This window comes from Phaseolus vulgaris, chromosome 4 (assembly GCF_000499845.2).
Source record: "Phaseolus vulgaris cultivar G19833 chromosome 4, P. vulgaris v2.0, whole genome shotgun sequence".
NCBI lineage: Eukaryota > Viridiplantae > Streptophyta > Magnoliopsida > Fabales > Fabaceae > Phaseolus > Phaseolus vulgaris.
This window is the reverse complement of record NC_023756.2, coordinates 21,547,372-21,569,872: the sequence shown is the minus strand read 5'-3', so window position 1 is coordinate 21,569,872 and position 22,501 is coordinate 21,547,372. Positions and strand designations below refer to the sequence as shown.

At 51.6% G+C, this 22,501-nt stretch overlaps 1 protein-coding gene across 1 annotated transcript; it reads left to right on the top strand.

Annotated features, from left to right (window-relative positions):
- The first annotated feature begins 2,814 nt into the window (after nucleotides 1–2,814).
- Nucleotides 2,815–3,534, top strand: LOC137838470 (uncharacterized). The gene is made up of 2 exons (XM_068647715.1): nucleotides 2,815–3,087; nucleotides 3,199–3,534. Exons 1-2 carry the CDS (start codon nucleotides 2,815–2,817, stop codon nucleotides 3,532–3,534), a joined length of 609 nt encoding a protein of 202 aa, XP_068503816.1.
- The last annotated feature ends 18,967 nt before the right edge of the window (nucleotides 3,535–22,501 follow it).

Below are 22,501 nucleotides of genomic sequence, written 5' to 3'. Positions count from 1 at the left end.
AATCCTCCGCCAGCGCGTAACCCACCACGAGCATCTGGCGCTCCTTCTACCCAGGCTGAGAGGCTTGCAACTTCTCACGCCAACCCAGCTCAGGCAACTCCACCAGTCGCCGGAGGAGCCTCCATTCCTACACAAGACTATAAGAAACTCTACCCGTGGGCCACCCCAACTTTGCTGAAGGAGACCTCTTCAGTAAACTCTGCGTTGGCGGTGCTACGGTTGAAGAAAGGGGACGAACCCAACCTCTCGTTCCACAAGGAGCACGACGACAAGTTAATGGTGCTGCCTTGCCCTCCCGACGTGCCAATCTGCGCGGATGACAAGGGGAACAACGGCGAGTTGTTCTGCTTCGTTTACACCACTCTATTCAAGAAGGTGAAACTCAGGTTTCCCTTCACCCGCTTTGAACGAGAGCTACTAACCGAGCTCAACATTGCCGCTGCCCAGCTCCATCCCAACAGCTGAGCATTCGTGAGGGCATTTCAAATCATGTGCGCGCACTTGGGACTACCGGCCTCGGTAGACGTTTTCCTTTTCTTGTTCGAGGCCAAGAATCCCGGAGATCGCCCCTGGGTGAGCTTAAACGGGATTGCTGGGAGATCGATCCTCTCAATCTTCCAGCAATCCTACAAAGACTGGAAAGGAAAGTTTGTCCAAGTGCGTCAAAATGATTGATGAGAATCAACTAAAGGTGGCTTTTTATAATGAAGAACAAGATCATTCGCCTTCACATTTAAAGTTTTTCTTGTTAATCTTTGCAAAAGATAAAGCCCAAGCCCAAGCCCAAGCCCAAGAAGGCCAAAGCCCACAAAAGCCCAAAGACCATCCCATGAAGGGCAAGGCCAAGTTTTAAATAAATATTGTTTAGAAAGGTGCTTAGAGGGAAACATTAGAAACCTCTATTGTTAAAGCATCTTTTAGTCTTTAGTTAAGAGTCTTAGGGGGGGTGTATTAGTAGATAGGTGTAGGAGTAAATAAGGAGGTGCCAAAGTGAGAGAAAGGATCACACCTTCCTCATGCCTTGTTTTAGGCGCAAATTCTAGAAGCTTTTTGGGAGGGAGTTTTTTTTGAATTTGTGTAGCTTACATTTCAGCACCTTAGGCTATAAATAGAGGTGCTCTCTTTGTAAAATTCAGATTGGAATTAATCTAAGAAAACTCTACTCAAATTTTGAGTGACCTTTGGAGAGCTTTTGGAGCCTTCTTCTCTAGTCTTATCTTGATGGATCATTGGAGTCCTCAAGTGGCGGCATCACTCTCATCTAGGAGCATTCCACACTTCTAGTGGCGAGATCATCCAACATTCTTCCATCTTCATGAGCACTCTCTTCTCCTTCCTTTCTTCTCTTTCAATTACTCTTGTTGTCTTGTGTTCTTGAGCATTTTTGGTTCGGCTGTCTTAATTTTCCAGCACCTATGTTTTGTTCTTTGTCTTTTAATTTCATTTTGTTCGGTTGAAATGTGTTCTTATGCAATTCTGTTCGGTTCTCCTTAATTCTTCCTCTTTGTTGATTCAATTTGACAATATTTGGTTCATCCAAATGAGTTTGGGATTTGGTACTAGTTATTGGTGAGTTCTTGTCTTAGAACCATGATCCAACTCTAAGAAAAGTGCCTCTATATTTTCCAGCTCAAGGTGATTCCTAAAAATGTCAAGAATCTTGTTCTATGTGGCTATTGGAATCACATCAATGATCAAGACCCCTCACTGCTCGACGGCTTCCCCTTGTATTGGGTAAACAAGGGGAGCAAGGACTCCAAAGAAAACTTCAGAAGGCCAAGAAGTCCTGACAACATGGGCGAGTTGGACAAGGACCTCTGCCTTTTCTGGAAGAGGGTGGCTGATGCCCACATTAACTTTCCTACTTCTTCAATAATCACCTTCGAATTCCTCGAGGGTCAACTCGAAGCCCACATCGGTAAGCCCCACCTCACCATCAAATTTACCAACTTAGCATTTTTCTCCGTTCTACTTTGGCATTCCGTTATTAACCTATGTGCTACTTGTGTTATCCCTGTACAGACATGTTTGTATCTTCTGCTTCTGTTTTAATTGCTCACCTATTTTTTACCTTGTCTAGATAACATGCTGCGAAAAGGCAAACTGGCTGAATTGAGGGCGATCGCCCGAACTCACAAGTTGGCGACGGGTTCCCAAACCGTGCCCAACTCGGTGGTGGAGATCGCCGCTGCTCAGGGCAGAACTCCTCCCCAAGGTCCAACTCCTTCGGAGACACTACCTGCCCCCCAAAGAAAAAAGCTTGTCTTGAGGAAACCAAAGAGGAAAACTCCTCAGGTGGTACAAGAGGATGAAGAGGATGACGAGGCGACTGAAGACGACCTCGTCACCAAAAGAACAAGGGTGGCACCCTCTTCACCACCCGCTCTCCCAACACCAACGCCTCCTTCTCCTTCAGCTCCAACACCGCCCTCTCCTCCAGCTCCAACACCGCCAGTCCAAGCAACACCCTTGGCTGTTGCGCCCCCTGTGGTTGAAGGCAGCGAGCCTAATTTCATAGAGAACCCTCCAAGCGCCTCCACGCCGTTCGTATCTGTTGGAGAGGGTCCTCCTTCAACCACCTCTATTGCTGGGGCCGCACCAGGTGGAGATGAGGCTGCTCACAACTCTCCAATCCTCGTAACAGAGTCCCCGACTTCACCACCACGCCAAGAAGCCCCCTTTGCTCTACAGACTCAAGAGGGTGGTGGTGAAAGTCAGCACCAGGCTCCTCCAGCACCTCCACCAGCAACAACTGCAAGCCTCCCATCCTCCATCGAAGAGATCTAGGGGCCCTTCACAGCCAAACTGAAGATGATGGCAGAGGATCTCCCCTCAATCATAACGAAGGCTGTGAAGAACTCGAGCAAGAAGCTTCAAGACGAGAACGCGGCGCTTAAGGAGGCAATCCGCCTGATAAGGATGGAGGCAGAAAAACTGTCTTGCAACCTGATGGTGGCAGAAATCGATCATTCAAGGCTGGAGGATGCCATGAGCGCTGAGCTAAGGGGCGTGCGTAAGGAGGCCTCTGATCTGAGCCAAAAACTGCACCTCGTAGCTCAAGAGAAAATTGAGCTGGAGAGTAAGCTGGTACCCTACAGGCTCAAGGTGGCCAACTTGGAGGCATCAATGAAAGCAGATGCGGCCAAGGTGGAGAACCTTGAAAAGAGGTCAACTGATCGGGAGGTCCTCCTCGGGAAGGTCGAGAAGGAGAGGGACGACGCCATGGCTGAGCTCGCCAAAGCTCAAGAGGAAAACAAGAAGACTGCTGCAGAGTTGGCCCAGGCGCGGGACGAAGGCAAAAAGGTTGCTGAAGACCTTGCTCAAGCTCGCGGGGAAACTGAAGAGCTAAAGAAACGAACTGACGAGCTGAAGCAACAAACCGAAGAGCTCGAGCAAAGCTCCGCCCAAGTCCTTGCCGCCGGGTTCGACGCCGCCCTGGAGCAAGTCACTTGCCAATACCCCGAGCTTGATCTGACCATGGTGTCCATTTGCAACGAGGTGGTGGATGGGAAGATCGTGCCTTCTGAAGATTAATTGTCTCCCTCCATCACTTTGCTCTTTGAAAACTTGGTGCTTATTTCTGTTTTGTAAAAACTTTACATATAATTTTTCTTCTTATGTATTTGAACTGACATTGCTTTATGTAACTCCTTCTGCTTTTTGCACCTCGTCTTTCTGTTTACTTCGCATTCTTTAACCTTCATCTGCTTTCTTACTCGCTGTATGGTTGATCAACTTATCTGGTGAAACTTGCTTATACAAATCAACCCAGCGATACTCCGAGCTCAACTATTTACTCACCGCTTTGAACTTGAGCAAACCGTTAATCTTATAACAATTTATCGAACTGTTAACTTGAAGTAAAACTTGATCAAAGTATTAACCTCGAACGATGACATTTAATTATAACTTGCAAACTTAAGGCAATTAGTTACTTACTAGGCAGCAGGTTTTAACTTAAACTGGTATCACAATACAGTTTACCTGCCCGGCAAGGTTAGCCTTTACTCCCGCCATCGCCTGGAACTCTTCTTATCGCCATAGGGTTCTGGCGATGTAAACTTCCTTTGCCTTCATAACTTGGCTATTGTTCCCTCATCTGGGGGTAGAGGCGCCTTTCAGATCCTTCTCTACCTCCCTGAGTTTCAGAACAATAAGCCGGATAGCGAGGCGTTCTCTTTGAACCTACCTTAGCTATTTTTTAAACTTCTTTCACCCTTCACGCCATACCTGAACTCGTTCAAGACGAGAAGGATTTTATCTGCCTTCACACCGCCTACAAGCGTGGAAGTCTTCTCTGGTCTTACTAAGTCAATATTGATGTTTCACTTAAAGGGGGAAAGGCGTTTTCCTTCCTTTCCCGCCGTTTAAGGTCACGAACACCCCTGACTTTTCAGTTCATCTTGCCCGAACTCACGCTGAGGTGAGAAGGACTTTTTCTCGCCTGAACTCACTCGACGGCGAGAAGGACTTTATCTTGCCTGAACTCGCTCGACGGCGAGAAGGACTTTATCTGGCCTGAACTCGCTCGACGGCGAGAAGGACTTTATCTGGTGCCTCAACTTGCCCAGGGTGTACATCTTCTCCCCCCTGGATGCACTGAGGACATTTTCTCTTTCTCGCCTGCACTCGCTCGAGGGCGAGGAGGTCTTTTACTCTTTCTCGCCTGCACTCTCTCGAGGGCGAGGAGGTCTTTTTCTATCGCTGGTGCCTCCGATCGCCGAAAGACGATGAGGACTTTAAAACTTTAACTGATGCCGCCAATCGCCGAAAAGCGATGAGGACTTCAAAACTTTTACTTAGAAAGCATGCAGCATAACTTTAAACTTGCCTTGAATCACGTACGAGTGATAAGGTCTTTTTACTAAAACTTTCGAAACAACAAGCATGCAATCTTAGAAGCTTTAAACTCTTTGAAAACTCTTCTTTATTGGGTGGCCTCATTAAAAACCCTCCTTAGGGAAAAAAGAGTGCCCCCTTCAAACTGTTTTAACAGAAAGCTTGCAAATCTCTTCATGTTCGTTTTTACTTACAAAGCTTTAACTGTAATATAACTTGAGGTGTGTGGCGTTCCAAGTGCGAGGAATCGCCCTTCCTTCCAACGTTTCTAAGCGGTAGGCGCTGTTCCCGAGCGCCTCGGCTATTCTGAACGGTCCTGTCCACTTAGGCGATAACTTGTTTTCCATCTCGTACTGGTGGGCCTTCCTCATCACCAGGTCGCCCTCTCTAAACTGCCTTGGCATCACCTTCGAGTTATACCTTCGTTCAATCCTCCTTTTCACTGCCTCAGCCTTTACCCTTGCCTCCTCCCTGACCTCATCCAGTAAATCCAGATTCAACCTTCTTTCTTCGTTCGAGTCTTCCGCCACAAAGTTCTGGAATCTAGGCGAGCTCTCCTGGATTTCAACTGGAATCTTTGCATCACATCCATAGACCAAGCTGAACGGGGTCTCGTGGGTTCCTGACTGCTCGGTGGTGTGGTACGCCCAAACTATGCGGGGCACCTCTTCAGCCCACGATCCCTTGGCTTTCTCTAGCCTTCTCTTCAAGCCTCTTAGCAACACCCGATTGGCGGACTCTACTTGGCCATTTTTCTGAGGGTGCTCGACGGATGCAAACACCTGCTGAATTCCCACCTCTTCGCACAGCTTCTTCAGTAAGTGACTTGCAAACTGAGTCCCATTGTCTGACACCAGGCGCTTAGGCACACCAAACCGACACACAATGTTCTTCCATACAAAGCTCTCGATCTTGTGTGCGGTGATCTGGGCTACTGGTTCTGCTTCGATCCACTTGGTGAAGTATTCAATCGCCACCACCAAGTACTTCATCTGCCTGATCGCCAATGGGAAAGGTCCCAGAATGTCAATTCCCCACGTATGAAACGGCCAAGGGCTGTAAATTGACTTTAACTCTTCTGAAGGCGCCTTGTGCCAATCGGCGTGCTGCTGACATTGCCTGCAACACTGTGCATAATTCTTGCAGTCCTCCCTCATCGTTGGCCAGTAATAACCCGCACGGAGAGTTTTTGCAGCCAGAGCTCGACCCCCGACGTGACTTCCACATATCCCTTCATGGAGCTCGGCCATAATTCTTGTACATTTTTCTCCGTGCACACATTCCAGGAGTGGGTGTGTGAACCCAAATCTGTACAACTCGCCATCAATCATGGTGAACTTGCTGGAGTTCTTCTTTATCTTTCTAGCCTCCGTCGGATCCAGCGGGAGAAGGCCATCTGCCAGGCAGCGCTGGTACTGGGTTATCCTTGTGTCTGGCTCATGCGTGGCACAGACCTACGTCATGTTCACCCCCTCCCCCCGACATGCTCTTATTCTCGGTGACCTCAAGGTCTTCTGAGTCAAGGACCTGTGACTCCTCGCCGCTTTCTCCGTCGACTTGCTTATCTGAAGAACCAGGTGGTCTGCCACAAATGCTCTAGGCATCTTCAGAGTTTCTTGGATCGCTGTCCTCTGCCTACCCCCCTTGCCCGAACTGGCGAGCTTAGCTAGCAAGTCTGCTCGGGCATTCTGTTCCCTAGGCACATGCACCACTTCAAATGAGACAAAGGAACTCTTCAACTCCTGCACATACTCCAAGTAAGCCGCCATTTGTGGATCCTTGGCCTGGAACTCGCCTGTTACTTGTCCCGTGACTAATAACGAGTCACTCTTAGCCATCAGCACCCTAGCCCCCATCTCCTTGGCCAGCAAGATTCCGGCGATCAACGCTTCATACTCTGCTTGATTGTTGTTGGCTTTGAAGGCAAACCTCAGGGGCTGTTCTATCAGCACGCCGTTGGGCCCTTCTAAAATGACTCCAGCACCGCTACCCTGCTGGTTTGACGACCCATCCACCGAGAGCACCCAACGAAAGTCATCCCCTTCAACTCGTGCTGCTTCTGACGAGAACTCGACCATAAAATCAGCGAAAATCTGCCCCTTAACCGGACCTCGGGGCTCATATTTGATGTCGAACTCCGACAGCTCCACCGCCCACTTCACCATTCTCCTAGCTACATCAGGCTTCTTCAGGACTTTCTGGATGGGCAAGTCGGTCATCACCAGCACTGTAAAACTGTGAAAATAGTGGCGCAACCTCCTCGCCGAAAACACTACAGCCAGTGCAGCTTTCTCCAAGGCCTGATACCTCACCTCCGGGCCTTGCAACACCTTGCTGACGAAATAAATAGGCTTCTGAGCCTGGTCTTGATCTTGGGCGAGCACCGCACTCACCGCTCTCTCAGTCACAGTAAAATACAACCTGAGAGGGGTTCCTACCAAGGGTTTACACAAAACCAGCGGGCTTGCCAAGTACTCTTTAAGCTTCACGAAGGCTTCTTCACACACCTTCGACCAGACAAACTTGTTGTTTCGCCTCAAACATTGGAAATACGGATGGCCTTTCTCTCCGCTAGCTGATACGAAACGAGACAGGGCGACCATCCGACCTGTAAGTTGCTGCACCTCCTTCACGGTAGCCGGGCTCCTCATCGCAAAAATGGCAGCACACTTATCAAGATTTGCCTCTATTCCTCTTTCAGTTAAGAGGAACCCCAAGAACTTCCCCGCCTCCACGCCAAAAATGCACTTCTCGGAGTTCAGCTTTAATCTGAACTTGGCGATTGTGGTGAACAACTCCTCCAGATCCGCAACGTGCTTGCTCTTTTCTGGCGAGGTCACGACCATATCATCTACGTACGCTTGCACATTCCTTCCCAGCATTGGTGCAAGTACCTTATCCATCAATCTTTGGTACGTGGCCCCCGCATTCTTCAGCCCAAAGGGCATCACCTTGAAACAGTAGCACAACCTCTCAGTCATGAAGGCAGTTTTCTCTTCATCCATAGGATCCATCTTTATCTGATTATCCCCCAGAAAGCGTCCAGAAAGCTCAGCAACTTGCACCCTGCTGCACTGTCGACTAGGGCATCTATGCTTGGCAAAGGGTACAAATCCTTTGGGCAAGCCTTGTTCAGGTCAGTGAAGTCGACGCACATGCGCCACTTCCCATTGCTCTTCTTCACCAGTACGACATTAGCCAACCACTCAGGGTACTGGACCTCCCTGATATGGCCTGCGGCGAGGAGCTTCTGTGTTTCATCCCTGATCGCCTGCCTCCTCTCCTCGTTAAATTTCCTTCTTCTCTGCCGCACTGGTCTAACTTGTGTGTCCATTACCAAATGGTGACACAAGAAATCGGGGTCAATTCCTGGCATGTCTGAAGCAGACCATGCAAAAGCATCCAGATGCCGTTCTATCACCTTGGCGATCTGGTCTTGGAGCCCAGCCTCCAAAGATCTTCCCAGCTTGAAGACCTTTCCCCCGATCTCCCTTTCGAGCCACTCCTCGATGGGTTTGGGTCTGGTTTCCCTGGCGATCACCGCCCTGGTGATTCCTAATTCCCTCGCTTCCTCTGGGCGGTTCCTCGCCTCTTCCTCCCGTCCGCCGCTCTCTCCCTCAACCTCAGCATCCAGCATGGTGACATCGCCACCGGCGGCCACCTCCATCGCCGCATCAACGACTCGCCATTCTGTTGGCTTGGGCTTCACACCAGGAGGCGGCGTCGTGGTGATGTAACTTACTGACCTCTTATTCTTCAGGCTATTCTCATAGCATTTCTTCGCTTCCTTCTGGTCAAATCTGATGGTGATCACCACCCCCTCCATTGACGGTAACTTAACCTTCATGTGCCTAGTTGAGGGCACAGCTCCTATTCTGTTGAGGGTTGGTCTTCCCAACAGAATGTTATATGCTGAGGGGGCATTCACAACGAGGTACTTGATTTTCTCCGTCCTCGAGGCCACCTCATTCGTGAATGTTGTTCTTAGCTCGATGTACCCCCTGACCTCCACCTGATCGCCAGCGAACCCATACAAGCACCCTCCATAGGGTCTCAGCTGGTCAAGGGGTAGTTGCAACTGCGTGAAAGTCGGCCAAAACATTACATCTGCCGAGCTTCCTTGGTCCACTAGCACCCAGTGGACTTTCCTTCCCGCTGTGACAAGCGAGATAACTATGGGATCGTTGTCGTGAGGCACAACGTCCCTGAGATCTTCTTTCGTGAACGTGATGTCCACATCTGGCGAGTGGTCCTCGAACATGTCCACCGTCATCACAGACCTTGCATATTTCTTCCTCAGTGATGTAGTGCATCCACCACCCGAGAAACCTCCAGCGATGGTGTGGATCTCGCCATGGGTTGGCATCTCATGCTGCTGACCCTCACCACTCGCCGGCTGGGAGCCCGACGCGCTCCCCGTCCTCCTGTCCAGCAGGTAATCATTCAAGAAACCGCTCTTGACCAGGTCGTCGAGCTGGTATCCCAAGGCCAAACACGAATCAACGGTGTGACCAAAACTCTGGTGGAACTCACACCAGGAGTCTGGTTTTGGTCCCAACACCTTGTCGCCCACTTTCTCAGGTGCCTTAAGCCTGGCTGCTATGTTGGGAATGGCGATCAGATCCGCCAACCCCATGACAAACTTGTGCTTTGGTGGGCGATTATATTCCCAGGGGCGTCCTGGGCCCCTTCCCTTGTTCTTCCTCGGATCATAAGGATGGCGAGTCCTTTGATCCTTCTTGGCCGCCATCGTCTCCAACACCCTCTGCGGCTGGATTCTAGTCTGGGCACGTGGCCTAGTAGGGGCCACGCTCCCTCTCTTCTCGGCGACCTCACTTTCGTCGGCGATGTGGGCCACCGCAAGTCGCCTAACTTCAGCAAACGTGGCGGGGTGAGCCCTAATCAGCGCCTCACAGAAAGGTCCCGGCAGCACGCCCTTTTTGAAGGCGTATACCAGCATCTCCTCGTCTTTGGCAGGCGAGCGGACCATCTGTGCTCCAAAGCGATTCAAGTAGTCCCTGAGGGACTCTCCCTGGTACTGCCTTATGTCGAACAGGTCATAAGACACCCTAGGTGGTGCCTTGTTCACAATGTACTGCTCGAAGAAAAGCTTCGAAAACTGCTGGAAATTGGTTATGTGACCTGTAGGCAAGCTCACAAACCATTCCAGCGCTGTTCCCTGGAGCGTGCTCACAAACATCTTGCAATATACAGCATCTGAGCCCCCTGACAGCATCATCTACATGTGGAACGTAGTGAGATGTGCCTCAGGGTCCTCCACGCCGGTGAAAGAAGCTTTCACAAGTACTACGCTCGCAGGGATAGGCGTGTCTGTGATCGCCTGTGCAAACGGCATTGGGAAAACGCGCGGTGGCGACAACGGCGCGACCTCTTCAACAACTGGGCGTCCTCTCTGCTCCTGAAGAGCTTGACGCAACTCCTCAGTTACCTTGCTGAGCTCTTCATTCCTGGCCTGGGATGCGACCAGGTCTTCGTGCATCTTTGCTTGCTCTATGCGCGATGCCTCCACATTCGCCTGCAGCGCACGCATGATCTCCATCATCTGTGCCATGGTCATGGCGCCTTCTGCAGCAACTGGCACAACGGGACTTGAACGGTTGCTTCTCATCTTTCTCATGAAAACTCAGCAGACCAAACTTCAACGAACAAAACCTTCTCCAGCAAACGATCGATCCAGCAATCAATCGGTCAGAAACTCTCAAACTCCCAAGAACTTCCAAAAACGCAACTGCAACAGCACGCCGATAGATTCGGATGTCGAAACCTTCACAGAAACTTGCAATCGCACCACGAACCTACCACTTCTCCAGCAAAACTCCCGATTCACCAAACAGAAACGCGAACGAACGGTAAAACTTCGAATCAACCGATTGAAAACCGCGCAAACAGCAAGAAACTTCAAGAAAAACGATCGAAAGCTCGAAGAAACGGTGGAAACTTCAAACTATCGATTAAAACCCAAACGAACGGCAGAAAACTCGAATTCACCGAACAAAACTCGAACGAACTGTGAAAAATGGTTGCTCCAGCACACAACCACACAGAAACTACAAAAACTTCAAGAACTCACGTTGTGGATGGGGACAGGTTTTACACGGCCCCACGGTGGGCGCCTGATGATCCTGCCGGTTGACCAGAACGCAAGAGCCTTGCCTCGTCAAAGGTATCTCCTCTGGATCGGCTTTGCACCACGCTAGCTTCCGTCCTTCACACCTCGATTCACCTCAAGAACCTGCAAAAGACAGAGTGGCGCCGCTGCGGCCGATCGCGCTCCGACGCTCAAGTCAGTGACGGAACTGTTCCGTCCGGTTGACCTGGGACGTCTTCGTGCGCGACCTCAACCGTCAGCTAGGGACTCCTTCCCACTGGTTACCTGTGGATTCCTGTAAAAAAGAGGACAAAAGGGCGCCCTAGCGGCCGTTTGCACTCCGACGCTCAAGTCAGCCAGCAAGAAACACCAAAATTGTGCACCTCCGTCTCTGAGCACCGCGTATAGCACTCTGAAGGTGATAAAAGAACTGTGTATTGTGTGTGTGTTTTCTCCCTCAGGCAAAGATCTTTCCCAGTTCCTTGTGCGTAACCTCAAGGCTCGAGCAAGCAACTAGAGAGTTTCTGGTAAATTTGCCAAAAGTTCCAACCCTGTTTGCAACATTCTCAGCGCTATTTAAACTACCCAAGCATTAAAAGCGCCTTAAAGCGCCTTAAATTACAAATGTAACGCACTCAATCAGCGTATCTAATTAGAAAACGTAGCGCATTTAAGACGTTGAAACGCTTGGGAGCCATTATAGTACATGAATACCCGAAACGGAAACTATATTGAATGACTTTAATTACCTGGCACCTGACTAAAGGGTGTTCCTATTCTGACATGGCTGTCGTACACGTGGAGGGCCTCACGACGCCATGACCCCATCTGGGGGCGTTTCTGCCCATCTGGGGACGTTTCTACGTGTGAGTCCTCCTGCTTGGGAGTGCTACTGCGCTAGGGGTGACTTTTTGGGTGCCAACTCATGCCCCCAATCATCTAGTCACTTACTTTGAGAGCGTATCTGCCTTCCTCTCGTACCCTGCACCCGGCTACCCTGGGCGTGACTTCCCTCTTGAGTCGTATCTATCCCAAAGGCGTCTCTGGGGCAGCAGGGGTACTTCACAAGTCAGGCTGCCCTACACTGGTGCTATCACTATGGCCTTGAAGCCACCTTTTCCTTCTCCTTATCGCTGCCCCGGGTTATTGGGATCTGAGGCCTTCCCACGGCGTCGCTCCCTCCATGGTCTTTCCTACCCATAGGTATCGGGGAACCACACTGTGATTGCCCTGACTTAATGATAGTTGATCTTGGCGACGCCCTGGTTGGGCGACGCTTTTTCACCTAGGCGACGCCTTGCCTTGGCAACGCTTCCTCTTGGCGATGCTGGCACTTGGCGTCTCTCCACCTAGGCGACGCCCTGCGTTGACTTTGACTCTCCAGGCGTTAACTTTGACCTTGACTCAGTCAACGCCCAGATACGGGACGGTACACAAGCCCCCCAGTCTTAAGCCGAATACTTGTCTTCAGCGCAAAGACTAAGGCCTCGCCCACGCCGTCCACGTGCCATCCTGATGACGTGTCATTTCCTGCTGACTCAACAATTCTTCGAATTACTGACGTGACACTTTCTGAACCACAGGGGTGTTCTTAATGGCTGATTGGACATCCTCTGAAGCGGGAAAAACAATGTCGTTTGGGGGCTATGCTTAATCGCGTGCCACGTGGTTCATCGTGCGGTCATCTTTAAGAACCTCTTGCACTCCCCTTCAGCGCTTAATCCTGCAACACGTGGCATCATCACACGGTCATCATTTGTTGTCCCTCGCGCTTCTCGTAACGTTTAAGTTACCCAAACCCCGCGCTTGCAACCACTGTTACATCCACTTTCTCTGCCCTTCCTCACTGTTCATCTTCTCTGAATCCCTTCTCTCGCGACCCCTGCTCATTCGTGCTTCCGCTCTCCGCGCCCTTCAGCCCCCAAAGGTACGGTTTTCCCCCTCCTTGATGATTCTCTTCATTGCATGAACTGCCTGGGACTGTCCATATTACTGCATTTCTTTGGATATTGTTTGTATGCTTCTTCGTTCCTCTCGTTTCTCCTTCCTCCTCTGTTCCCTTCTTCCATCTGGGTTTTCTCGCGTGGGTGGTGTTTCCTAGGGTTCACTCCCCTTCCTGTCATGGGTACACTTGTTAAAACCTTTTTTCCTCTTCTTTCTTCAGCTATTTATTCACACCATGACGCGCACGAACGCGGAGCCTGATTCCTCCCCCAAGACCCCAAAGTCCAACTATAAAGCCTACTACCCATGGGCCCCCGACGAGCTCTTGAACGAGTGCACCAGCCTGAATACCTTCCAGGACCTGGAAGCTCACCGTGGGGATCCCCATTTGTATAATTTTAACGCTTTCTGCCGCACTCACGACGCCCACATATCCGTTCGTCCCGGCAGGCCTGGGGAACCCTTTCTTCTTCATGTACTAGACGGTGTTTAAACGCGTAGGGGTGCGTCTTCCCTTCACCCCCTTTGAACGGGAACTCCTCACCGAAATCAATACCGCCCCTGCCTAGCTCCACCCCAACAGCTGGGCATTTGTAAGGGGTTTCCAAATTCTCTGTGGGTACCTGGGCATCATTCCCTCTTTAGACGTTTTCCTGCATTTCTTCGAAGTGAAGAAGCAGGGGAAAAGCTTCTGGGTAAGCTTTTCCGGGATCGCGGGTAGGATCCTCCTCTCCCTCTTCCAAAACTCTTACAAGAACTGGAAAGGGAAATTCTTTAGAGTGTGCTGCGCCAAGCACGACCCCACAGCCTTGGATGGCTTTCCTCTCTATTGGACGGAGCGCCCTAAGCTGCTTAGGGCCAAAGCCCTGGAAGAGCTATCTCCTGCTGACAGGGAGGTAAGCAAGGCCTTGGCTGGGCTGGGGATCGTTTTTGATACTTTGAAGCTCGTTGCTAACGAGTACAACGCTCACGCCCTGACAACATACTTTGGTAAGGAGACTTTCCCTTTGTCCCCTTTGCTGTGAACTCCTTGCTACCGGATGCTCGTTCCCACTGCTTTCTCCCCCTGTTTCCATGGTCCCATACTACTTGCATCTCACCCATCTATGCGCTTGTGATTTTGTATAATTGTTTTGGCCTTGATTTCTACTGCTTGGTCTGTTTTAATATAGGATCGGTGATGGACGCCTTCAAAAGGATGATGCTGGCGAAAGCGATGAAGGAGGCTCGTGTTGCCAAGGCAGGCGCCTCCCCCGCCCTTGCTGCTGATCCAATCCCCCCACCGACTCTGTCGCCGCCACCACCAATCGCCACCGAAGCCTCCCTAGGCTCATCTCCGTCATCTCCACATAGCCCCGAGGCGCTTCAGACTGGCGGCTCTCCTCTGCCCATCGCCGTCGTTCCTCTAGCCATGGCCCCGTCGCCGACTCCAACCCCCCTTGACAAAGGGAAACGGGTCTTGGAGATTATATCGGATGATGAGGAATCGGACGGCGTGGCGCCCTTCGAGAGGAGGAAATCTGCGCGAGTTCCACTTCTGCTATAGGTGTCGCCCCAGGGAGGGAATTCCTTCATGGACGACCCTCCAAGTGCGACCTCACTTCCCCCCACCACAGCTCAAGAGGAAGGGGGCAAAGGCGCCGAGTCTGCTCCGCCCCCGCCACCGGCAGAAGCCTCTGCTTCCCCTGCTCCCGTTGCTGCCGCCCACGATTTCATCGCCATCCCTCCTCCAATCATGCATCTGATGCGGGGTTTCAGTGGCGGAACCATGCCAGAGGGCACCGACAGGAAAGAGGGCATGCCTTTTTACTTGGGAGCCTTCCTGGCGGTGGCCCTTGAATGGCGCGCCCAGGCCAGAAATGCTGTCCTGCAAGCCCAAACCCTCCAGGCCTTGGAAACAAGGGTAACTGCCCTGGAGGAGGAAAAGAAAACCCTGGGATGCCATAACGAAACTTACCAAACCTCCCTGAAGCAGGCGCAAGAGTCTAAAACAGAGGTTGAGGGACGACTGGCAGAGGCGTTGGAGCTCCAGACCGACCTCTACGCTCGGGAAGTCGCCCTCAAAGTTCGGGTGACGAGCCTTCAAGGCACAATCGAAGGTTACGAAAAAGTTCAAAAGGACTTGAAGGCCCGCTGCTGTGAGCGAGCTGACGCGATGGAGCGGATGGAAAGAGAAATGGCGTCCCAAACCCACGCTATGGGCCTTCTCCGGGCGGACTACGACAAACTGCAAGTCGAGGTCAACCGACTCCGCGTGGAGAAGGAGGCTTTGGAGAAGCAGGTGGCTTCCGGGGAAGCCATCATCGGAGAGCTAGAGAAGGACAAGAAGACCCTCATCCAGGAGATGGCGGGCACTTTCGAGGAGGGATTTCAGGAAGCTCTGGCCCAGGCAGTCTGTGTGATCCCGGGGATCGACATTTCCGGCTGTGATGCCACTCACCATATTGTTGATGGAAAGGTCGTGCCCCTGGAGATAGACGATTGAGCCGCCACCCTCGATCATCAGCCCATTCCTCTATACTTGTTTTAACCTTCTCTGACAAATTTGTAACTCTTTGAATCATCTGCACTCTTGCTACAATTCTGGGACTTTGTTATGATTACTCTCGCGTTCTCGCGACGTAGAATTCTACCTGTGTGATTTACTCTCATCTTTTGCCTTCTTGTGCCTTGGTTGTTTTGCTTGCATTATACTCGCTTCTTTCACTTCGTTGGGCGGCCTTGTATGCCCGGGAAAGGTCGCGCACCAATGCCCACGCCCATGGAGAGGCTCACCTAACGGAGCCGTATCGTCCACGGGGCGTCTCTGACACCCAAACGGTCCTTCCCTTGATCCTTAACGCCCGACGCCCACGCCTAAGGAGAGGCCTGCTACAGCAGCGCCGTATCGTCCTCGGGTGTCTGAAACGCCGAGTGCTTTGGGGGGGGGGGGTCGTTCCCTCCATGGTCTTTCCTTCCCATAGGTATCGGGGAACGCCCCGCTAGTGATTCGCTGGCGTTTTGGTGGTCTCCTCTCCCTCCACAGTCTTTCCTACCTGTGGGTATCGGGGAACGCCCTGCTAGTGATTCGCTGGCGTTTTGGTGGTCTCGTCTCCCTCCACAGTCTTTCCTACCTGTGGGTATCGGGGAACGCCCTTCTAGTGATTCGCTAGCGTTTTGGTGGTCTCGTCTCCCTCCACAGTCTTTCCTACCTGTGGGTATCGGGGAGGCGACGCCAGTAACTAACTTTGCTTTCTTCGATTTCGTCTCCCTCTACAGTCTTTCCTACCTGTGGGTATCGGGGAGGCGACCCTGCTCATACTTTGGATGGCGACACCCGCGACGTCTCGCGCTGGCGTCGCCCTTTGCGTCCTTCCGGGCGACGCTTCAGGCGTCTCATGCTGGCGTCGCCTTGGGCGTCATCCGTACCTTGACATTGACTGTGACCTTGGCCTTGGTCGACGCCTGCGGTCAGCGAAAAGCTCAAGGTTTTACCCGTGCCATCCACGTGGCGCTTCTTGCATGGCTGATGGGACGTTCAGTCATTCGACTTGGTCCACGCGGCGCAACTTGTATGGTCGATGGGACATTCAGTCATTCGATTTGATCCTGACTCCTACTGTGCCCCTGATCCACTTTTGACGGCGCATCGTACCACTGGGAAATCTGTCGATACGACGTGTTCTGAGTTTAACCAGGGCTGCCAGGGCCATCCTTTCATCTTCTGCCACGTGGCACGATCGTGCGGTGCATCCATTTGCGTTGTTTAACGCTCTAACTGCAATACTTCCACTTGCGTCGTTTGGCGCTCTAACCGCTTTATTTAACTCTTCAAACTCCGCAACTGTTTTCATCATTTCTGCACTCTTCGTAACCTACTTACACTCTTTCTTCTTGCACCCTTTCTTCTTGCACCCTCTCTTCTTGTGTCTGCTTTTACCTTTGCCAAAACTTCTTCCAAACTCCCTGCCTGTTCAAGAATGTCGTCTTGTGCTAACCCCCCCAGGGTCGACCCCAAGAACCTGTATTTGTGGGCTTCGAGGGAGCTTCTTGACGAATGCTCCTGCTTACTTTCCACCAGGGCCATAAGGGAACACAAAGGGGATTCATGTTCCTATGATCACCGGGCCTTCGCGAGGAGGCATGACGACGACATTGCTGTGCTCCCTTGCACTCTAGGGGAGCCAGTATGTGGAGACGAACGGGCTAACGAAGGGGTCCCTTTCTTTTACTTTTACCAGGTGGTGTTCAAGACCATCAGAGTGCGCCTACCCTTCTCCTGGTTCGAGAAGGAACTGCTGACGGAGATCAACGTTGCTCCGGCCCAGTTATACCCCAACAGCTGGGCCTTTGTCAAAGCCTTCGACATTCTCTTCGGGTTTCTGGGTTGTGCACCCTCGGTTGACCTCTTTCTTCACTTTTTTGAGGTGAAGAGGCAGAGACACAACCTCTGGGTAACTCTCAGTAACGTACCCGGGAGAGTTCTCTTCACACCCTTCCAAAACTCGTTCACCGGGTGGAAAGGCCGGTTCTTCAAGATCTGCTGCACTGACCTCGTTCCCGACGCTCTGGATGGGTTTCCGCTGTACTGGGTGAGAGAGGCGAGGGCCCTCAAAACCAAACCCTTCAAGAAGCTGGCTCCAAGTGATCAAATACCTTGCCGGATTCTTGCTGAGGTGGGAGGTTTTGACTCTGCCACTTTGATCAGCCTGGAGTTCAACGCTGGGACTCTCGAAAAGTACATATGTAAGAGTCACTGCCCTAGAAACTTTGGCCTTTATCGCTTTCCAACCGTGCATGTCTTGCTTCATGGTATCTCTGACACATTTATCTCCCTTGGTGCAGGTTCGAAGATAAATCAAGACAGGAGGACACGACTTACTCGAGCTCTGCGGGCTGGGATCAAGGCTTCGTCTTCCTCCAGTGCTGACTCCGACGGCCACTGAGAAGCGGTTCTTTTGTGATTTGCATGAGTTGTAATACTTGCCCCATTTGCGCTACTCCCATTGTGTCGAACATTGCTTGTAACATCAATTTTCTATATCATACTTGATTTTTGCAACGTCACTTTACCCTGCATACGTTTCGCATATTGTGCGCTTTTCTTTCGTCATGTTCATCAACAGCGCCTGCCTCCATCCAGGCGACGCCTTCTTTCTTGGCGACGCCTTCTTTCTTGGCAACGCCTTGACCTAGGCGACGCCTTCTTTCTTGGCGGCGCCTTCTCTTGGCGACGCCTTACATTAATTCAAACGGAGAAAGAAAAAGGCTGAAAACCAAGGCACTTCTTTTTCTCAAACTGGTTTTACCTTTTATTTGGGTGACCTCATTAAAAAACCCCCGAGAGGGAAAAAGAGCGCCCCCTGTCGCTCTTCACCAGGAGGTTCTGCGCGCCCATCTCCTTGGCTAGGAGCATTCCTGCTATCAGGGCTTCATATTCTGCCTGATTGTTACTTGCCTTGAAGGCGAAGCGTAGGGCCTGCTCAATCAGCACGCCGTTGGGTCCCTCCAAGACTATTCCCGCACCGCTCCCTTGCTGGTTGGAAGAGCCATCAACCGAGAGCAGCCACTGCGAGCCCACTTCCACCTCCTGCTCACCTCCGGGCGAAAGTTCCGCTATAAAATCCGCGTATACCTGCCCTTTGATGGATCCTCTAGGCATACCGGATGTCGAATTCTGACAGTTCCACCGCCCAGCGTACCATTCTCCCGGCCACATCAGGCTTCTTCAGCACCTTCTGTATGGGGAGGTTCGTCATCACCACCACCGTGAAGCTGTGGAAGTAATGACGGAGCCTCCTGGCAGAAAATACTACCGCTAGCGCTGCCTTCTCCAGCGCTTGATACCTCGTCTCAGCACCTTGTAATGCTTTGCTTACGAAATAGATGGGCTTCTGACTCTGGTCCTGCTCTTGGACTAACACAAAACTAATGGCCCGCTCCGTTACAGTAAAATACAACCGGAGGGGCACGCCCATTACCGGTTTGCAGAGGACCGGCGGCGTCGCCAGGTACTCCTTTAGCTTAATGAAAGCTGCTTCGCATTCATCAGTCCATGCAAAGCGACTGTTTCTCTTGAGGCACTGGAAATATGGATGCCCCTTCTCTCCTCCGGCGGAAACAAACCTTGAAAGCGCCGCCATCCGCCCCGTCAGCTGTTGCACCTCTTTTACCGACGTCGGGCTTCGCATGGCGATAATCGCCGCGCATTTGTCGGGGTTTGCCTCTATCCCCCTCTCTGTGAGCATAAAACCCAAGAACTTACCGGCCTCTACCCCGAAAACACACTTCTCAGGGTTTAACTTGAGGCGGTACTTGGATATTGATCCTGCCTGTTGACCGGAACGCTGGAGAATGCCTCGTCAAAGGATCGACGTGCGCACCGCTTCTCACCTCCATTCCTTCCGGGATCTACTTCAAGAACCTGCAAAGAAACGATACGGCGCCGCTGCGGCCGATCGCACTCCGACGCTCAAGTCAGTGACGGTATCACCAAATACTAAGAACAAGAACCGTGCAAATCCTCTCTCACAATCAGCTCTATCACTCGCAAGCGTAAAGTGTATGAACTGAACGTGCGTACCTCAGAAAGTTCGTTAAGAGCTCTTATATACCTGGTGGTTTTCTCTCTCCTGGCAGTTACAAACTTGGACACGTGGCTTGCATCCAACTGTACACGTGCCATCATCTGGAGGCTCCCTGACTTGGCGCTGCTTCTGCTCTCATTTTGGCTAAGTTACTTATGCATGGTACTGCCCAGTGCATAGTTAACTTAGGAGTGCGATCTCTACTGGAACTGGCGAGTTAGGGCCTTCATACACCTTCCCTGTGGTCTCGCCGGCCGCCTTCATAATCTGCTTCTCCTTCATCTTCGGCGATGTGCTTGTTCTGGCGATCTCCGACTGCTTGGTCGCCTGGGTCTACATCTGGCGACTTCATCTTCAACCTGGCGATCGCCTATTCGGGTACGCTGGAAGTCAGAACACGCCAACTTAACAACTGGCGACTACACGTGCCTTCCAACTTCCTTCCTATCTGCCAACCTGGCGCCTTGTCAACACGCCTACACTGTAGCAGGATGCCACGTCATCATACCCGACCACCAGGGCGGTACACAAGCCCCCCAGTCTTAAGTGAAGACTTGTCTAGCGAAAAGACTGAAAGAGCCTTCGTTAACACCGATCTACGTGGCACTGACGCAGAATTCCAAGCGATTGTACTTTTTGCTGCTCTGACGCTCCACCAAACCCTTCACTCATCGTTCGACACGTGGCTTCATCAACGGCTCTCTTCATCTGCCGTTAGCGCTTCCTAAAATCATTTCGAAAACCCTTAAACCCATTACGCTCCACTGTTCCATCACTTTCTTCGTGCTTGCAAACGCTCTAACTTCCCTCTGCGAAAACTCTCAACGCTCTTCAACGCTCCAGATCACCATCTTCCTCCATCGTCTTCCTGATCATCGAAAGGTAATTACTTTCCTTCATCTGCTGGTTTTCCTTGCATTTTCACCGATTCACATCATCCTGTAACTGCCTGGTGCATACGCTGTGGGTTGTTTTTCTATTTCTCTTTCTGCGTAACTTAGGGCTTTGTCGATCGTCGCAACGAACTCACATTCGTTCGTCTTTCACCTTCCTTCTATGATCGAGTCAGCCTTCGTAACCCCCCTGATCATTTTTCCTTTCTTCTTCCTTTGCAGCTGCCATCATGACTCGCACCAAGATTACCCCGAACCCCCCTCCATCAGCACGAAACCCTCCTTCACAAGCACACGACTCAACACAAGTTCGTGGCGCTTCCTCTTCGCAGGCTGAGAGGCCTGCATCTTCCCAATCTGCCCTGGCCCAGGCGACTCCACCTAATGCTGGAGGAGCCCCCGTCCCTCTGCCAGACTTCAAAACATTATATCCCTGGGCCACCCCAACTCTTCTAAAAGAGACGTCCTCTGTGAACACCGCGGGAGCAGTCTTGCGGCTGACTAAGGGAGACGAGGTCTACCAATCGTTTCACAAGGAGCACGACGAAAAAATGATGGTGCTGCCTTGCCCCACCGACCTGCCCGTGTGTGCTGATGACAAAGTAAGCGCCGACGGGCCCTTCTGCTTTGTCTATACAACTTTCTTCAAGAAGGTCAAGCTTAGGTTCCCTCTTACCCGATTCGAGAGGGAACTTTTGACCGAGCTCAACATTGCTGCCGCCCAGCTTCACCCCAACAGCTGGGCATTTGTTCGAGCCTTTCAAATAACGTGCGACCACCTGGGGTTGCCCGCGTCGGTGGACGTGTTTTTGTTCCTGTTCGAAGCCAAGCACCCAGGAAACCGCCTGTGGGTCAGCTTGAACGCGATTGCTGGGAGGTCCATCTTTACCATCTTCCAGCAATCGTACAAAGACTGGAAGGGGAAATTTGTCCAAGTACGTGCAAACGACAAGGACACCTCTCTTCTTGACGGTTTCCCCTTGTACTGGGTGGACAAGGGGAAAAAGGAGTCCAAGAGCTGCTTCAGGAGGCCCAGAAGTCCTGATAGCATGGGAGCTTTAGACAGAGACCTTTGTCTCTTCTGGAAGAAGGTGGCGGACGCCAATGTATCATTCCTCACCGCCACCTTGATATGCTTCGAATTCTACGAAGACCAGCTAGATATTCGAATAGGTTAGGACATTACACCCTCGTCTTGATATCGGTTCTGTTTTAGCTGTTTCTGGGCGTCTTGTGCGTTATGCGCAAGACTTTGGTTTTACCTTTCCTGCATATACTACCTGCTTTGCTGCTTTATTACACTTATGCACTTATTCGTTTCCCTTGAGTTAACTCGAGCATTTTCATTCCATGCAGACGACATGTTGCCCAGGAACATGCTCTCCGAGTTGAAAGCGCTTGCCCGAAACCACGGGTTGGCGAGCGGTTCCCAAACAGTACCAAACTCAGTGGTGGAGGCCGCCATTGTCCATGGGCGATCACCACCGAAGGAACCTGCCCAGCGCAAAAAATTGGTACTTAAGAGGCCCAAAAGGAAAGCCCCCCAAGTCGTCCAAGAGGAGGAAGAAGAGGACGACGAGGTCACTGAGGATGGCCTCGTTACGAAGAGGAAAAGGGTGGCACCATCTTCACCACCTGCCCCACCCTCTCTTCCGTCTTCAACACCACCATCAACGCCTGCTCCTCCTCCCTCATCGCCAACACAACAAGTTCCTTCATCACCAGTCCAAGCGGTTCCACTGGCCACTGCGCCACCTGCAGCTGAGGCCCAAGAGCCAAATTTCTTGGAGGACCCCCCAAGCGCCTCTACGCCGTACGTGTCAGCAGGAGGGGGCCCCCCTTCAAACACTTCAGCTGCAGAAAACGTTCCAATCGGGGATGAGGTTGCTCATACCTCTCCAATCCTGATTACCGAATCCCCGATTGCGTCGCCTCACCATGAAGCAACCACTGAAGATATTGCTAAGGAAGGTGGCGGCGAGAACCCTCAACAAGCCCCCCTGGCGCCTCTCCAAGCAGCGAACCTTTCCCTCGAAGTTACAAGGATGTGGGAACCTCTAACCGCCAAACTGAAAACCATAGCAGAGGATATCCCCGCGATCATAACGAGGGCTGTGGAGAGCTCCACCAGGAGGCTTCAAGACGATCTC

Bases quoted from the DNA above. Each gene is read 5' to 3' on its own strand.
- LOC137838470 (XM_068647715.1), top strand. From the start codon at position 2,815: ATGGCAGAGGATCTCCCCTCAATCATAACGAAGGCTGTGAAGAACTCG. The intron at 3,088-3,198 runs GTACCCTACAGG...CTCCTCGGGAAG, and splicing joins TTGAGCTGGAGAGTAAGCTG to GTCGAGAAGGAGAGGGACGA.